Below are 16,721 nucleotides of genomic sequence, written 5' to 3' on the forward strand. Positions count from 1 at the left end.
AGCTAGCAGCTATGTTTTTTATAAAATGCCCTGTAAGTGTTCACTGTTGCAGAGTTTGTCCCCCAGCAAGGAGATAATAGCTAGCACAAACCAAGAAACAAAGAACCAAAGAGCATATCCTCCCCTGCTGTGCTAAACCCACTGAGCCTTATCAGATTCCACATAACCACACTGTACAGAAATCTCAGCTCTATAGGCTTCTGTGTGGGGCCGCTGTCACCAACAGCACCAAGGGTGGGCGTTGCAGGCCTACCATTGCCTTCTTAGTCACCTCTCAGGAAGGTCTGACGAAGGAGGCAGAGGGACTAGATGCTGAGAAACAGTATCTTTAGCTTAGGGTAGAATTCCTAATTCTCAAAGGTTGGCTCCCTTAAAAGCTCCTGGAGGAAAGGGGGAGGGGTAGCAAGAAAGATTTGATTTTCCAAGGATAGCGGAGTTTTGTGCTTAATTCTGCTTATTTTCATTGTTTATCAGCATCTTTACGGTTCAAGTCGATGAAGACAGAAGGCATATGCAAAACCTGACAGTAGAACAGGCAATTGAAGTTAAAAAGCTTTTCGTTGGGGGTGCGCCACCTGAGTTTCAGCCTCCCCCACTCAGGAATATTCCTTCTTTTGAAGGCTGTGTATGGAACCTTGTTATAAACTCTGTGTAAGTACATCCGTTAGCTACTTTTTTTTTTTTTTTTTGGTATGAGAATCAGTCCACACTCTATCTAAAACCAAGGCAAGGTGGGGAAACAATGAAGAACTTCTCATTAGATTTTAAAAGTTGCCCTGAGGGACGCGAGACAATGAAAAATAATAAAAAGTACCTAATTTTAATTCTATTCTACTAGCCCCATGGACTTTGCACAGCCTGTATCCTTCAAAAATGCGGACATTGGTCGTTGTGCCCACCAGAAGCCCCGTGAGGAGGAGGGGGCCGTTCCCGCTGAAATAGTGACGCAGCCAGAACCAGTTCCCACCCCCGCCTTCCCTATACCCACCCCCATTGTGGCACATGTAAGTGTTTATATCCTATTGCTTTCTAATTTTAACCTGTATTTTTAGTTGTTTTCAGAGAGAAGATAATTCAGGATAGCTGGTATGCTCTACTTCTAGAATTAGAGGGAGGGTAACTGGTCTACAAAAACCTGTCCTCCTCACATCTTTCTTGGATTACTTTTATTTACATATTTGCTCTGCTTAAATTTCCCTCCCTATAAAATGGCATGTGTTTTCAGCTGAAAAGTTAGCATAGCACAGAAACATCTACGGAATCAAAAACAAGATCCATGTGTAATATCAACGCACAGAGGCAGCCATATTGATTTTCAGTCCCTTTTATTCGCATTTTAAATAGTAGATCTCATAGCATGTATATCATTTGGTATTCTGTTTTTTAAAACTGGTAATACATAATTAGATATCATACAAATGTGTGTGTCTGATTCTGATGCTGACGGGCCATGTCCACAGACCCAGAGAGGATCTCACAGGACCAGCCAAGAGGGTCCTTGGCTTCTCGAAGGACAGAAATCAAACATGAGCCAGCAGGCAGTGAGAGCAGAGTTTATCAGAGATACAGAGAAAGCAGATATATTCGGAGCATCTGGGAGACTCAAAAAGGAAAGGAGTATGAGTCTCATTTGTTCAGGCCTGGGGGGTTTTTACTGAGAATTGTGGTCCAGTGTACATGTTCTGTCCTCTCAGGCATCCAGGAACTGGTTAGAACAAAGACAAAGGCTCAGGTGTTTCTCCTTGGAGCCAGCGGGCCCTGGAGTCAAGGTGTCTAGGCTGGTGATCTGCAATACAAAAATGATAGCTTTGTCTGGTGCTTCCCACCTGGTCCTTCCTTAAATGTTATCTGTTCTAAAGAAATGATTAACTCTTTGTCCCTTACAAGGAGGGCACAGACTATTTGCATCCTGAGGCACATGCAGAGTGGTTGGGGTCACAGTTCTTAGCGAGAAGAGAGGAGCAAAGGAGCAGAAAGGAGCAAAAAGCAGATTTTTATAGAATCCTTCAGTTTTCTAACTCAAGGACGTCTGTGTCTGTGTGAGTATGTGTATGTGTGACACACACAAAGAGACACACAGGTTATTTCATTGTATGGGAGGTCATCATTTCATTGATGAGAGCATGGGTCCCTGAGTAGACAGTCTGAGTGGCAATGCCTGCACTCTAGTCTACCATGTGTATGAATTTGGGGAAGCTACTTCGCCAGTCTATTCCTCAATGTCCTCATCTGTGCAATATTAATAACATGTGAGTCTAAGAGTTAACATGAAGACTTAAAAATAATGTTGGTTAAATGCCTAGTATATAGAAAACATTTAATAAATGGCATAATTACTATATAGTGATGATCATGACTGCTTCTAAGTGCTTACTATGTGCCAGCCACCACCTAAACAATTGGCATTCAACATTATATATAGTTGTCATAATGGCTCTGGGAACGATAACAACATCCCATCTTTAGTTGAGTTGATAAGAATTATCTGGCCTCAGTCACCCACCTACCCACACAGCCAGTAAATGGCAGGATGGGAATCCTAATGGATTTTCATCCATTAGGTCTAGCTATACAGTCTGGCTTCTTATTACTGAACTGCTTTGTCTTTACAATTTATTCTATTTTTTCCTCATCATGGGCCATTTAGAGTGCCTCTAGAAACCATATTCTGATAAGTGCCTCCCTATACCAAACTTTCTCCTTGTTTATGTTCTTAAAATAGATTCTTGGATGGATAATTATAAGACTAAATGATGAACATACCTAAGGTTCTTAAAACATATATCTGAATTGCTTTTTCCAACATTTCCATCAATTTACATTTCTACCACCAATATATCCAAGGGGTGGATCTCTCTATATACTGAACGGCACATGCATCCTATGTATCATGCTTGCCAATGGGTGAGCAGAACATGCTGTCTTGAGTACAGATTTTGAAAACCCTTGAATATCTCATTTTCTTCCTTAGTTTCCATGATGGAACTGGTTGTTCTGTAGAGCAGTCTGTGCCTTGTCACTAGAAATATTTTGAGCTTATGGCTTCTCTAGTATTTCTTCCAGGATTTGAAAATAGCGAAGTCCTTACACTTTCGGTGCGCACGGCATAACATAAAGACTTGTCAAATCCCTATGTTGTCCACCTGAACCTAACGTGACATTGTATGTCGATGATACTTCAATTAAGAAAGAAAAAAAAAATAGCAAAATATTTTCCCCCAGGGTAAATAGTCAATAATCTCGGCATTCTTCATGTAACCTAATTTCTTTTTTTTTAACATTTTTTAAAAGATTTTATTTATTTATTTGAGAGAGAGAGAAAATGCAAGAGAGAGAGCACCAGCAGGGGGAGTGGCAGAGGGAGAAGGAGAAGCAGACTCCCTGCTGAGCAGGGAGCCCAGTGCAGGACTCAATCAGAGGACCCTGTGATCATGACCTGAGCTGAAGGCAGACACTTAACCAACTGAGCCATCCAGGAACCCAATATTTTATTTTATTTTTTAAAAGATTTTATTTATTTGAGAAAGAGAGAGAGAGACAGAGAGAGCATGGATGGGAGCGTAGGGGCAGAGGGAGAGGGCGAAGTAGACTCCCCCTTGAGCAGGGAGCCCAACATGGGGCTGGATCCTAGGATGCTGAGATCATGCCCAGAGCTGAAGGCAGATGCTTAACTGACTGAGCCACCCAGGCACCCCCTCATGTGACCTGATTTCTAATTCCCTTTTGTGCACTGATCAATATTCTTAAGTTTGAAATATACCTTTCAAACTGTGGCACCTAGAATAGACTATATTCTTCAAAGTGCCCAGTTCAGAGGACAGCAGTACCTCTCGTTCCATTGGTCTATCCTCCTATTTTATACCTGAAAATACTTAAATGTTTTTTTTTTAAGATTTTATTTATTTATTTGACAGAGATCTCAAGTAGGCAGAGAGGCAGGCAGAGAGAGAGTAGGGGAAGCAAGCTCCCCACTGAAACAGAGAGCCCGATGTGGGGCTCGATCCCAGGACCCTGAGATCATGACCTGAGCTGAAGGCAGAGGCTTAACCCACTGAGCCACCCAGGCGCCCCTACTTGAATGTTTTAAACTGATGGATCCTGCTATTAGCTCATCATCAGGTCCCCTATTCAGTCAACCACAATCTTGGGGGCCTTTGAACCACTCGAACTTCTCTCGAGTAAGGTGTCTAAGCCAGACCATCTTGCCTTGGTCCAGTTAATTGGTGGAGAAGCCTGCGGATCCCCGGTGATCACCTTTCTTTTCTAAGGGCCCACACAAACTTTGTTTTAGAGGGAGTCTCAAGCATATCTATCTCTCCATGGTTTCTCGAGATCACATCTTTTCTCTTTTTCTGAAAATAAAGATACTTTCCTATCTGGGACCAGAGATTTTAACTCATTTAAGTTTTCCTGTAACCTTCTGTTCTAATTCCAGTTTCCATTTTCTCTCAGTAGTGTATGTTTTAACTTCTCCAAAACAGAGCATGCACTTAGACAAGACAAAAGCAAAAAAGAAATGGAGTGACAGTCCTGAGGGCTCGTGTACAAAGACTCAGAGAACATCAGGGCTAGGAGAGAATTGAAGATTCTGACTCTTAATTTACACATGGGAAAACAAAGCGCTAGAACATACCTCATGGGCTGTGATCACACACATTTTTGATAGTTGGCGCTAAAACCCAGGTATCTAAATTCCAGCGGCTATCTCCCCTTCTCTTGCACATTATAGTTATTTACGCCATGTGGTCATAATTACATTTCTTAGAATTTCCATCCCTACTGGGTTATGTTTTTACAGTTTCAGATCCTGGAACTATACATATCTTTTCATTTGATTTCTTTCTCTTATTTTAGTTCTTTGTGTGGAGGGAAGTATCTGCTTTTTAAAGATGACTAAAAGTTAGAGGTTTGACAATTTATAAAAAATAATCTTTTAAGAGCCTCCTAAATGAAAAAATGAATACGATATCATCATTGCTAGCAAGGGAGCGATGGAGAAGCAGATCTGAGGAATCAGACATTAATGTAAATGACAGAGTGAGCAAGTATGTGTGGAGGTCAGTCAGGAAAAGTGTGGAGTGTGGGCTACAAACTCACCCCACTCAAGACTGAAAATTGGAAACATGGCAGGGTGTCCCATTAAACTTCATTCAAACAAAATGATTAATGGTACCTAGAAGTGTAAAAACAGGTCTATAAGATACAAATTTTAATATGTCATCACACTCTTGTACATAAAATCTTTCCATTGAAACAATACAAAATGATGATGACATGCGACATTATGTGAAATGGAGAAAACAGGATATAAAACCATACACAATGCATAATCACATCTACATCAATAGATAGAAAAACGCATTAAAAAACCCTTGCAAGAAATATATCAGATGCTAGCAGCAGATGGAGTATGGACTAGAGATGATTCTCATCATCTAAAAAAAATTCTTACATGTATTTTGTTTTCTTAACTTTTTAAAAAGATAAATGGAAAGGCTTTCAACCTTTATTCCTCTGTAGCATTCCATTGGATAGCTGATTTCCCCTCTGGGCAAGTGCAATGTGGCAAATGGCCCCCCTCAACCCCTCCAAGTTGGGGACCACTAAGGACGCATACTGAGCCTTTATTCCAGTGATCTGAGAACTGGGCCTGCCGGTCTGCCCTGCCATAGCCCACCTACTTTTACTCAGTGGACTCTGACAGGTTACCTGTCCTCTCTAAATGTAAGATGACCCATTGAAAAATAAGGAGGATGCTATCTACCTGCAAGGATTATCGTGAGGGAATAAATGATACAAAGCACCCAGCACATTGCATGGCTCACAGTAACACTCCATCATTCTTCTGTGGGAATAGTTAGCCTGTCACACTCAGTGGGAGAGCAAATGCCAGGAAAAAAAGAGAGTGAGGATTCCATGTTTCAACCATTTCAGACTCCAGTAGGATATGGCTATTATAGCTCAAGTGTCACATCATTTTCCATTCTCACCATCTTCTTCCTTTATTTTTTTTAAGATTTTATTTATTTTTTATTTGACAGGAAGAGATCACAAGTAGGCAGAGAGGCAGGCAGAGAGAGAAAGAGGAGGAAGCAGGCTCCCCGTGGAGCAGAGAGCCCAATGCAGGGCTCAATCCCAGGACCCTGGGATCATGACCTGAGCCGAAGGCAGAGGCTTTAACCCACTAAGCCACCCAAATGCCCATTCTTCCCTTTTTAAAATCAGAATTTAGACTGTAAGAATGTAGTTAAGAACTCAAGCTTCCAAGTTAATCCCTGACATAGGAACTATCCTCTCTTTGTTCTAGCAGAGCAGACAGGAACCATCCCCTATTCTCAGTTCCTTTCTTCTTCTCCTTTACACCATTACATCCCTCCCTGCCAATGTCTTACACCATGAGCACGGCATTCGCTAGACCCCAGCACCCTTTCAGAGTTCCCTGAGAAAGCCCCACCCTGTGAAATGGACCATGTCAGCCCTATCATAAAACATGCCAGAATGTCATTCATCAGACAGCATTGTATGTACATTATCTCATTTGATAGTGTGGTAGCCCATCTTTCCTTTATGCTTTTCTCTTCTTCCTTGGCCCATTTAGAGCTGCATTAAATATGCCTACATATTGTATTTGTGGGGATTTCTCAGGGAGGTTGGTGGGTGGGGTTAGAGAGGACTGTAGACATCTACAATCACCATCTGCAGGTGTATATGGTGTTTAGACCAAATCTTTAGAGCCAGCATGGCCCATGCGGATTTGTATATGGTGAACTGGCTCTATTTTTTTACTTGAAGCTCATTGGAAAGTTGAATTTTGAACCTTGAAATCTGAAATGTGAACACTAAAAATAGCCATGAAGAGTTGCTGTGCTGTGAAGGGCTTTGGAGAGTTGAGGGAAAGAAGCGGCAGAGAAGGAAAGAATAGACCAAAGGAAAGCTATTTCTCTAACAGCTTTAATACTACAACTTTAAAAGCTAAGCACAGTCCATGCCAAAGGATGAATCAGTTGGATACTGATACGTATTTAAAGGGAAAACCCCTATTTTCCATACCACAAGAAATCGCTGTTCGGGTGTTTGTGTGTAAATATTACTGCAAATGCCCAATATTTACCAAAAGAGCTCGTGTGCAGGGTGGTAACATAATTCACTTTCTCAATAAACAGCTTGAGCAGGGATTTTATATTTCAGAACATTAAAGTCAGTGCTGTAAAAAGTGTCTTCCACTTAGTATTCATCCATAAAAAGGAGCATCACAAAGAAACCTCCAACATCTCAGATGTGATTTTAGCCCACATTTCTTAGAGGGATTACTGACTCGTGAAAGAAGAAAATGATGTAGTTTTTATGATCATTCATCACTCGTTGCTTTCAAGAACAAAGATGCCAGTTTTGATAAATGCAATTTAAATCCCTGTTCTCACCAATCTGAACTCAAGGAATGCTTGCCTACCAGTCACAGGCTACCCTCAAGCCAGTAACTCGTGTCCAAATGTCAGCCAACGAATAGCCGTTGGGAATGACCACTGCTTTATTCTGACCTGAGATGGAGTAACCGTGAGGTGAAAAATTTTTCACTGTTATCCATTTGCCTACATGCGAATTCCCTCTCCCACTATGCCACTGCTCTGATCAGCACGCGCACTGCCACCATCAGACTCCGCCTCCATCCCCCAGCAAGTCCCATCTGCCCACAACTTGTCCTGGGACAAGCAAGCACACCATGTCCTCCAGATCACATTTTTCCCCTTATGCACTAGCAGTACTTCAAAGAGTCGCCACAAGGTGGCAAGATTGTAACGTCTTGAGATTGATGAGCCTGTGTTGGGGGTTTTTTTGTGTAGTTGTTTTTTTTATTATTGTTGTTTTAATACATTTCAAAGACAAGTGTTTCCAAAATAATACAAGTAAAGTATCACCTCCATAAAGATGATGCCTTCCCTCAAGCTCACATTAGCTTGGAGGAGGAATTTGTCTTGCAACCATCATGCTTTTTTAAAATCTTCCTTGGAAGGGCACCTGCTTGTCTCAGTTGGTTAAGCATCAGACTCTTGATTTTTGGCTCAGGTGGTGATCTTGGGGTGGTGAGATTGAGGCACGCCCCCCCACAGACTCTTGCTTACCAGAGAGTCTGCTTGTCCCTCTCCCTCCCCATGCTTGCACTCTCTTAAATAAATATATAAAATCTTTTTAAAAATTTAAAAAACAGGGGCACCTGGGTGGCTCAGTGGGTTAAGCCTCTGCCTTCGGCTCAGGTCATGATCTCAGGGTCCTGGGATCGAGCCCCGCATCGGGCTCTATGCTCAGCATGGAACCTGCTTCCTCCGCTCTCTCTGCCTGCCTCTCTGCCTACTTGTGATCTCTGTCTGTCAAATAAATAAATAAAATTTTAAAAAAAAATTTAAAAAACAAAAATTTTCCTTGGAATTACCTCATTAGAAGACCCCTCTTCTTGGGGTTCCTGGGTGGCTCAGTGGGTTAAAGCCTCTGCCTTTGCTCAGGTCATGAAATCAGGGTCCTGGGATCGAGCCCTGCATCGGGCTGTCTGCTCAGCAGGGAGCCTGCTTCCTCCTCTCTCTCTGCCTGCCTCTCTGCCTACTTGTGATCTCTGCCTGTCAAATAAATAAATAAAATCTTTTAAAAAAGAGAGAGAGAAGAAGAAGACCCTCTTCTCATATCCTTCTTCCTTAGCTTGGATTTTGCTAGGAAGCAGATTGAAAAAATAAGATCACCTTATTCATGTGCAAAGCACGGGGTACTTTCTGTTCCATCTTACAAATTCCCTTTAAGATATTAGAGGGGAGAAAAAGATGCTTGAGCAGCAGGAGGAGCAGCTGGACCTTGTGAGGGGCACTAGGGAGTAGGGGGGAAAGTAGTCCCAAGCAAACCACAGGGGTCTGTGTCCTAAGTCAGGCCTGGTTTCAGACTCACCCTGGGGAAAGTGAGGCAGAGCAGGCAAGATCCAGTCCTTTTTGCCTTTAACCAAGTGAGAGGAGAGGGCTACACCTGCACCAAAAACATGACCAGAAAAGAGGCTGGGAAATTGTCTTCCCATTTAAATCCAAAAATGCATACATACAAAATTCTCCTTTCCTAGCATTTCTCAGTCCTCTTCCAACTGCCTATTTTATGAAGGAAGGTGATAGATGATTTATTCCAGAAACATCCATAATATTCATCCTATTGCAAATTGATAGAAAACCTCAATTTGGGTGTCCTTAACATACAATGGACTTAGCATATGGGATTTAAACTTTGAGGTTACTGAGTAGAGTGACCTGTTTGTTACCACTCTCTTCCACAACACTGGACGGTCTGAGGACACTGTTTTATTAGCCACCACTTCTACCTGCTGCTCAAGATCTAATTGTTACAAAAATGAGGCTGGGGCCCCTCAGGGAGGTAATCTTCTTCCTCAATTTCCAGTGGCCATGTCATGTAGTGCTTCTTAAAGAACCCTCACAAAGTCCCTGTCCTTTCCTCATCAAAGATTTTCCTAAAATAACGTAAGTAGGGTCTTCAGCTTCTTGAAGATCTGACAGGATGTGGCAGAAAACTGCTGATCGGCTCAGGACCCGTGTTGGAAATCTCTGTCCAGCCCACCAGCAAGCAAGCTTCTTGTGGCGTTGGGCCCTCAGAGCCCAAAATACATAAAGACCAAAGTTCTCCATGACCTACAGCTACTGCCAATAAAATACCTAATCTCTGTAATTCCACTTGGGTCATTAAAAATTCTATTAGAAAAATTATATTAATATTTATATGTAGTAACGAGACAGGTGACCACAACGTTTAACATAACAACCTGCTGGTGGCTTTCTTTTCGGCCACACATCATAGTTCCCTAATTCCTCAGCATCCACTGACATTTCCGATTTCCCAGATTTCAGAGCTGACAGGTTAGAAATGTTTTAGCCAAATTTTGCCCCTGAGGGACTCACAGCAGGGAGGATTTTCTTAGAGATTTCAGAGAAGGACTGCAGGCCACTAATGTGGGTGCCAGGAAATAGGGTGAGAGGCTGATAAATGATCCCAGTTCTATTAATGACATCATTGCCAGCTGAGACATTAAGCTACCAAAGCCTTTCCATTTGGGCTCTTTTTACAGGCAGTGTAATAAGAAAGGGGCCACATGTTGATTCCAAGAGAGGCCATTCAGCTGTGTGAATAAATAGCATTTTCCTGCTCTACCCACTGGGTTTTTGCATATCCATGTGAATTTCTGCCACAGTCGGCTCTTTATAACTGACCATCTCCTGGGGAAGCAAGAAGGGAATACTTCCATGAAGACCAATTTTATAGCATTTCAAACACTTAAAGCCTTTTACCTGCTGTGGCAGAGTGCTCCGTTTGACTAAGCTCCAGAGAAAAGAGAGCAAGGCCTTTCCTCATCAAGTAAGAATGTCCTGTGCACTGATGATTCATCTCATCTTCTATTTGAGAAGAACATTCTGCATCAAAAGCCTGCCTTGGGTGGTTTGGGAACCTCTGCTGAATCAGCGCTCACTGGGGCACTGGCCCATTCTGAGCTATTAAGTACAGATCTTAAAAACAGATGTGTTGTTTGAGAGTATGCAGGTTATTTATTTTCTCGTGTACGGCGTGTTCTCAAAGCCTGCAGAAGCAGCCTGTACTTCAAGTGCTTTTGTGAAAACAGAGAACAGAGGAAGGAATTACAACTTCAGTCATTTGAGGAGCCTCGATTATCTACTGAGCTAAGGGTTACGCTGGCCAAAGACAGTCCCGCCAACCAGGACTGGCTATGTCATTAGCAGGGCCGGGATCAAAATGAAAATACAAGGCCCCTTTTTCAAAAAAGTATTAAGAAACTCAAGATGGTGACAGCAGAGCATTAAACCAAGTAAGCCAGCCCTGCGCCGAGCTCTCCCTCCTAAGAACCCCAGGAAGTGGATCTTTGAACAGTGACAGTTGAAATGGTATATGGTGGGTTACATTAAAAATGTACTGGGTTGCCTAGCAACTGGCTCAGGGCCCGAACGGCCTGACTTGCAAGTTTAGATACACCATCTTGAAAGTCTAAATTCATGGAAGCCTTCTAGTAGACTGATAATTTTCGAGAAAAAGTAATACAGTGGCAGACAGAAATGGGGAGGGCCAGAAGGAACACATTTTTCTACTCTTCTAATTTGGTGGCTAGTTTGTCATTTTCCCCGTCCCATCTTCGAAGAGTATAACTCTTCATAAGCAAAGTAAACCTGAAAAAGAAATTCCAGTTTTTTTCATAAACATCAACAGTTGTTTTTTGTTTTTTTTTTCCTTAGAGGGTAATGAAAACATGAACTGATTCATAAATATTTTGGGGCACATTGATTTGGCAAGTCAAGGGTGCAGTATAAGAAGATGGATTCCCACTCACTGAACATTTCACAGGAAGTGCCTACTATGTAGTAAAGTACAGAGATATGTAAGAGACCAGTTTTCCTCTTAAGGAGCTTCAGTAAGATTACACAAGAACATTAAGCGAAAATAGAAGAAACAATTAGATAACAGGATTAAATTTTTAAAGAGCGGAGTCCATAATCTCCTCTTTCTCTCCTGGGTAATTTTGCAGGGTCCTTGTGGAACAGAATCAGAACCAGCTCTTTTGATAGGGAGCAAGCAGTTTGGGCTTTCGAGAAACAGCCACATTGCAATTGCCTTTGATGACACCAAAGTTAAAAATCGGTATGTATTCTTCTGAGATATTGGGAAAGAACTGATAAACGCAAGTACTGAGTATATGTGCTGATTCAAGTTTTAATCAACTATGCGTATTCATTAACGCGGTAAGCCTTTTAATTCACAGAGTACAGTAGAGAATCCAATTCTATTGGCCTGAGCCTGAGGAGCTTGGTTTTGGAAGTCAGCAGGAAAAGTGGATTTGGAAATCACCTGGAAAGTCCTCCTCTCCGAGAACGTTTTACTGGCCTTTAAGAAAATTCACCCACAGAGGCAACTTAATCTCAGAATAAGAATGCTTTTGTTTCTCTGTTTCATTTTGCACGCTTTCATTTCCCAGCCTCACAATCGAGTTTGAAGTGCGAACTGAAGCTGAATCTGGCCTACTCTTTTACATGGCTCGGATCAATCACGCGGATTTTGCTACAGTTCAGCTGAGAAATGGATTGTCCTATTTCAGTTATGACTTGGGAAGTGGGGACACCAACACCATGATCCCCACCAAAATCAACGACGGTCAGTGGCACAAGGTAATAATAGCCCGTGGGAGGTGGCAGTGTTCCCTGAGGGGGAAGCTGGGTGGCAGCCTTTGGCATTCCCCTGGTGCAGATACAATTTTGCCAGGGCCGATCCTGACTCTGAGGCTACTCTGATGCGGCTGAGGCTAAAAATAAAGCCGGTGCCCCAGACAACAGCCCAACCTTGGGAAGTGTAATCGGACCTGGGCAGGTTTATGTTCAATCACTCACAGGCTTCATCATGGTACCACAAGATGCCATTATTGCTACACAGCTGTGGTTCCCAAACATCTCTCCCCCCCCCCCCCCCCCCCCCCCCCCCCCCGCCGCCACGGCCAGGTTGTTGAAGACATTTTTGCTACTCTCAGTGAGAAATGGGAGACGATGGAGCATGTTAATGTTAAAGCTCTATGTCTTCCATGTAAAGGAGTAATATTTACTCGGAGATTACATTTTCTTCCTTTTGAGGTGCTAAAATGGCCTCTCTTTTATGAAATAATATTTGACAAACTTAAAAGCTGGTAAACAAAAATGGGCCCTAATGGTTCCCCTCCCCCATCATACCCCATACTGGTCTGTGAAAACCAAGAGTCTGAAAATCTGCTGGATCAGGTTTAAAGGGCTCTAGGGCTGCATTTCCACCGATAGCCATTTGGAACAACTTTTGAAACATTGGCCTTACACCCAGAAACTGGTACTATTATGGGCACAGAAGGCTCATCTGCCAGCTTACTGTCCTCTTTGGCATGACTGCAAATAGATAATACACTGCCTGATTAAAACAAAAACTCAGAATTTCTTTCTGCACCTGTGATCGCCTATTCAGTAAAGCTTCCCTCGGCAGACCAATAAAATGTTTAATTTTGAGAGTTTGATATTATTAGGTGGTGGATTTTATATATTAACATACTGTGCCTTGGCATATCCTATAGAAAGGCAGAGAACCTGAAAAAAATACAATAAAAATGCAAAGCCAATCAACTTGTTATCTTGGAAATAAGAAACGGAATCTTCCTGTTTGCCTGGGAACTTATAAGTGGCAAATACAGATCTTCATGAAGGAGCTCTCATTAAGGCTCATTCTCCTCTCTGGCTAATAGAATAAACATGACACTTGAAAAACTGACATATTGTAGGTCCACAATGCATGTGGGATTAAGAAAGGAGGGATTTATTTTTGAAAATTTGTTTTTTTAACAATTGCTTCCCAAACCAAAATAGGTAAATGTAAAATGAGGTCTTAATTATTCTAATCCTGATGTAGATTCATTTTAAACCATTGTTGTACTCCAGCATTAGACTGGGTCACACGTTCCTTTCCCTAAACTCAGATTCAAGTTTTTTTTTTTACACCCAAGCCAGTCTTAACACCCCCGATTTTGCCCTGCCCCCAAAGAGAATTCATACCACTACTAAAATTTCAGCATCAGGGAGCTGGCCATCTTCCTCCCTTCCTTTGTACTGATCTAGGCTGCTGTGGAAATGGCTGTGCAGCCTTGATGTGTTCCTTCCATTCTGAGGGAGAAGTGCCTATTAGGCAGAGGGATGTAGCAGGTCTGAAATTGTATGGGGCGGGGGGCAGAGACCAGGCTTTGCTCAAATGAATGCATGTTTAAAACCAGACATGATTTTTGCAACCCACTTAATTCAAGACAGGGCTCCCAATCGGCAAGGCTCCTGGCAACATGCATGCCTCCTGATACATGGGCTCCCTTGGCAACCTCTCAAAAAGTCTTTAATCTAAAACTCACCCAGGATGATTTTGTACCCTTTTGGAGATGGTAGTCATGGAAAAGACAGAGTGTGGAATAGTCTGTAAAAAATGGTTTAATTTCACTTATGGGTTTCACACATATTAGGCACTTAGTAAATTCATTTTTTTTTTTCCCTGACAAAGATCCAAAAAGTTCCTACATTTACACTCTGCGTAATTGAAATTTATCCATGATTGGCTTTAAGGACTCCTCTTCTTTTTATAGATAAAGATCGTGCGAATTAAGCAAGAAGGAATTATTTATGTGGATGATGCCTCCAACAGAACCATCAGCCCCAAGAAAGCGGATATCCTGGATGTTGTGGGAATGCTGTATGTTGGTGGGCTACCCATCAATTACACTACCCGAAGAATTGGTCCAGTAAGGGTCTAATTTATTCATTGTGTGTGTGTGGATTAAATAACTACTTGAGTCATGTATGTATGTTCAATTATTAGATCATATTAGCCCCTGACCACTTAGAGGTGAATAGGAAATCGTCTTTTCAGAGAAGTGACAGGTTTTCTAGACAGATTTGACTAGGAGAGGTAATATCACCAAAGAGTGTGGACCCTGTAGCCAGACTCCCTAGGTTTGAACAGCTACTTAATGATTAACTAGCTGTGTGGTCTGCAGCATGTTATTTAATCTTCCTTTGACACAGTTCCCTCTTTTGTAAACTAGGATAATAGTCGCAAACAAACAAGAGTACTCTAAAGATTAAATGAGGTAATACACTGAAAGTGGGAGAGTACTAAGCATATAGGAATACTAGAAAACAAGGAAGATAATGTTGATGGTATTGTTTCAGGACTAGAGATTTCACAAATATTGAGAGATGCGGTTACTTAAACTACATTTGTCTAGTATTGCACTGCAGTGTTTAGAGTACAGTACAGGATTCAAAATTTAAAGTTCTCACATTATAAACCAGTGTTCACAAAATGTTTTGTCGAACTATGTGACTATGTGTCCTGGTTTCCTTTGGAGAGCATGATTTTAAGAAATACAGGGGAATCAGTGTTTTTGGAGAATATATTAAAAAGAAATATATTACATTTCTATACTCAGATCATGTGATAATGCCGCACTGTTCTTCATCAAAGACCTCTGTTCATCATAGTTGTAATTCTCAGCCTTTGGCTCCCCTAGTGGGTGATCAGGAGTTTGTTCCTGTCTTACTTTTTGGATATGCTACCCAGGCCTAACAAAATAAGAGTCTCTGGAGAGTGGCAAGAGTGATTATCATGTGTCCTTAAAACCAGATGAAATAGAGTGGAGCACAGTATGATTGCATTATTTTTATGGCCCCTAAACTCTAAATGCTTCATGCAAACTTACAAGTTCTAAGTGCATGTGCTTTTTCTTAGAAAAGAGTTCACTGCTTTCATTAGACTTTCCTAAGGAAGAAGCACTAAGCCAAACTTAATGCTCCTGCCCAAATGGAATTGGAAATTAGATTATGACAAAATGTATATTTAGTAAGGTTACTAAACTATTAATAGAAACATATGGAGCTAATTAAAATTTTATTTAATTGTATAGTTGACACACAATGTTACATTAGTTTCAGGTACACATGTATTTCGACAAATTTATGCACTATATGCTATGCTCACAACAAGTATAGAACCATCTGGCACTATACAAGGCTATTGTGATATCCCTATGCCGTACCTTTTATTCCCTATGCCGTACCTTTTATTCCCATGACTTCTTCATTCCATTCTTGGAATGGAATGTCTATATTTGGAAAGTCTATACTTTCCACTCTTCTTCATCCATTTTGCCCATCCTCCAATCTCCACCCCCTGGCAACCATCAATTTGTTCTCTGTTATTATGAGTCTGTTTCTGCTTTTTGTTTTTTCATTCATTTATTTGTTTTGGGTTCTTTTTTTTTTTTAGATCTTACATTTAAGTGAAATCATATGATATTTGTTTTCTCTACTTTATTTCTTTTACATAATACCCTCTAGCTCCATCCATGTTGTCACAAATGGCCAGATCTCAGTCTATTTGGCTCAGTAGTATTCCATTATACTTAAATACCATCTTCTTTATTCATCTATAATAGATACTTAGTTTGCTTTCCTGTCTTGGCAGTTGTAAATAATTCTGCAATAAACATAGGGGAACATGTTTCTTTTTAAATTAGTGTTTTTGCTTTCTTTGGGTAAATACCCAGTAGTGGAATTACTGGATCATATGGTAGTTCTATTTTTAATTTTTTTGAGGAACCTCCATACTGTTATCCACAGTGGTTCTATCAACTTACATTTCTGTTAGTAGTATAAAAGGGTTCCCTTTTCTCTACATCATTGCAGAAACTTGTTATTTCTTGTCTTTTTGATTCTAGCCTCTCTGAGAGTGTGAGAGGATATCTCATTGTGGTTTCGATTTATATTTCTCTAATGATTAATGATGTTCAACATCTTTTCGTGTGTGTGCTTGCCATCTGTATGTATTCTTTGGAAGACTATCTACCGATATCCTCTGCCCATTTTTAATTGGATTATTCTTCATGTTGAGTTGCATAAATTCTTAATACATTTTGGATATAAACCCCTTATTGGCTTTAAAAGTATCTTCACCCATTCCATAGGTTGCCTTGTCATTTTCTTGATGGTTTCCTTTGCTGTGCAAAAGCTTTTTATTTTGGTATAGTCCTAATAGTTTATTTTTGTTTTTGTTTCCCTTGCTTAAGGAGACATATCTAGAAAGATACTGCAGTGGCTGATGTCAGAGAAATTACTGCCTGTGCTTGCTTCTAG

At 41.1% G+C, this 16,721-nt stretch overlaps 1 protein-coding gene across 5 annotated transcripts in view; it reads left to right on the plus strand.

The window, feature by feature from the left end:
• Nucleotides 1–16,721, plus strand: part of LAMA2 (laminin subunit alpha 2) — a 634,066-nt gene that overhangs the window by 599,332 nt on the left and 18,013 nt on the right. For all 5 annotated transcript variants that reach the window (XM_032862519.1, XM_032862522.1, XM_032862520.1 and 2 more), the window contains 5 exons: nucleotides 475–651; nucleotides 839–1,004; nucleotides 11,570–11,682; nucleotides 12,017–12,206; nucleotides 14,174–14,329. In XM_032862519.1, the coding sequence (XP_032718410.1) occupies nucleotides 475–651; nucleotides 839–1,004; nucleotides 11,570–11,682; nucleotides 12,017–12,206; nucleotides 14,174–14,329 (802 nt within the window). The remainder of the gene's footprint in view (nucleotides 1–474; nucleotides 652–838; nucleotides 1,005–11,569; nucleotides 11,683–12,016; nucleotides 12,207–14,173; nucleotides 14,330–16,721) is intronic.

This window comes from Lontra canadensis, unplaced genomic scaffold, assembly GCF_010015895.1.
Source record: "Lontra canadensis isolate GAN:19392208 unplaced genomic scaffold, GSC_riverotter_1.0 scaffold23, whole genome shotgun sequence".
Classification (NCBI taxonomy): Eukaryota; Metazoa; Chordata; class Mammalia; order Carnivora; family Mustelidae; genus Lontra; species Lontra canadensis.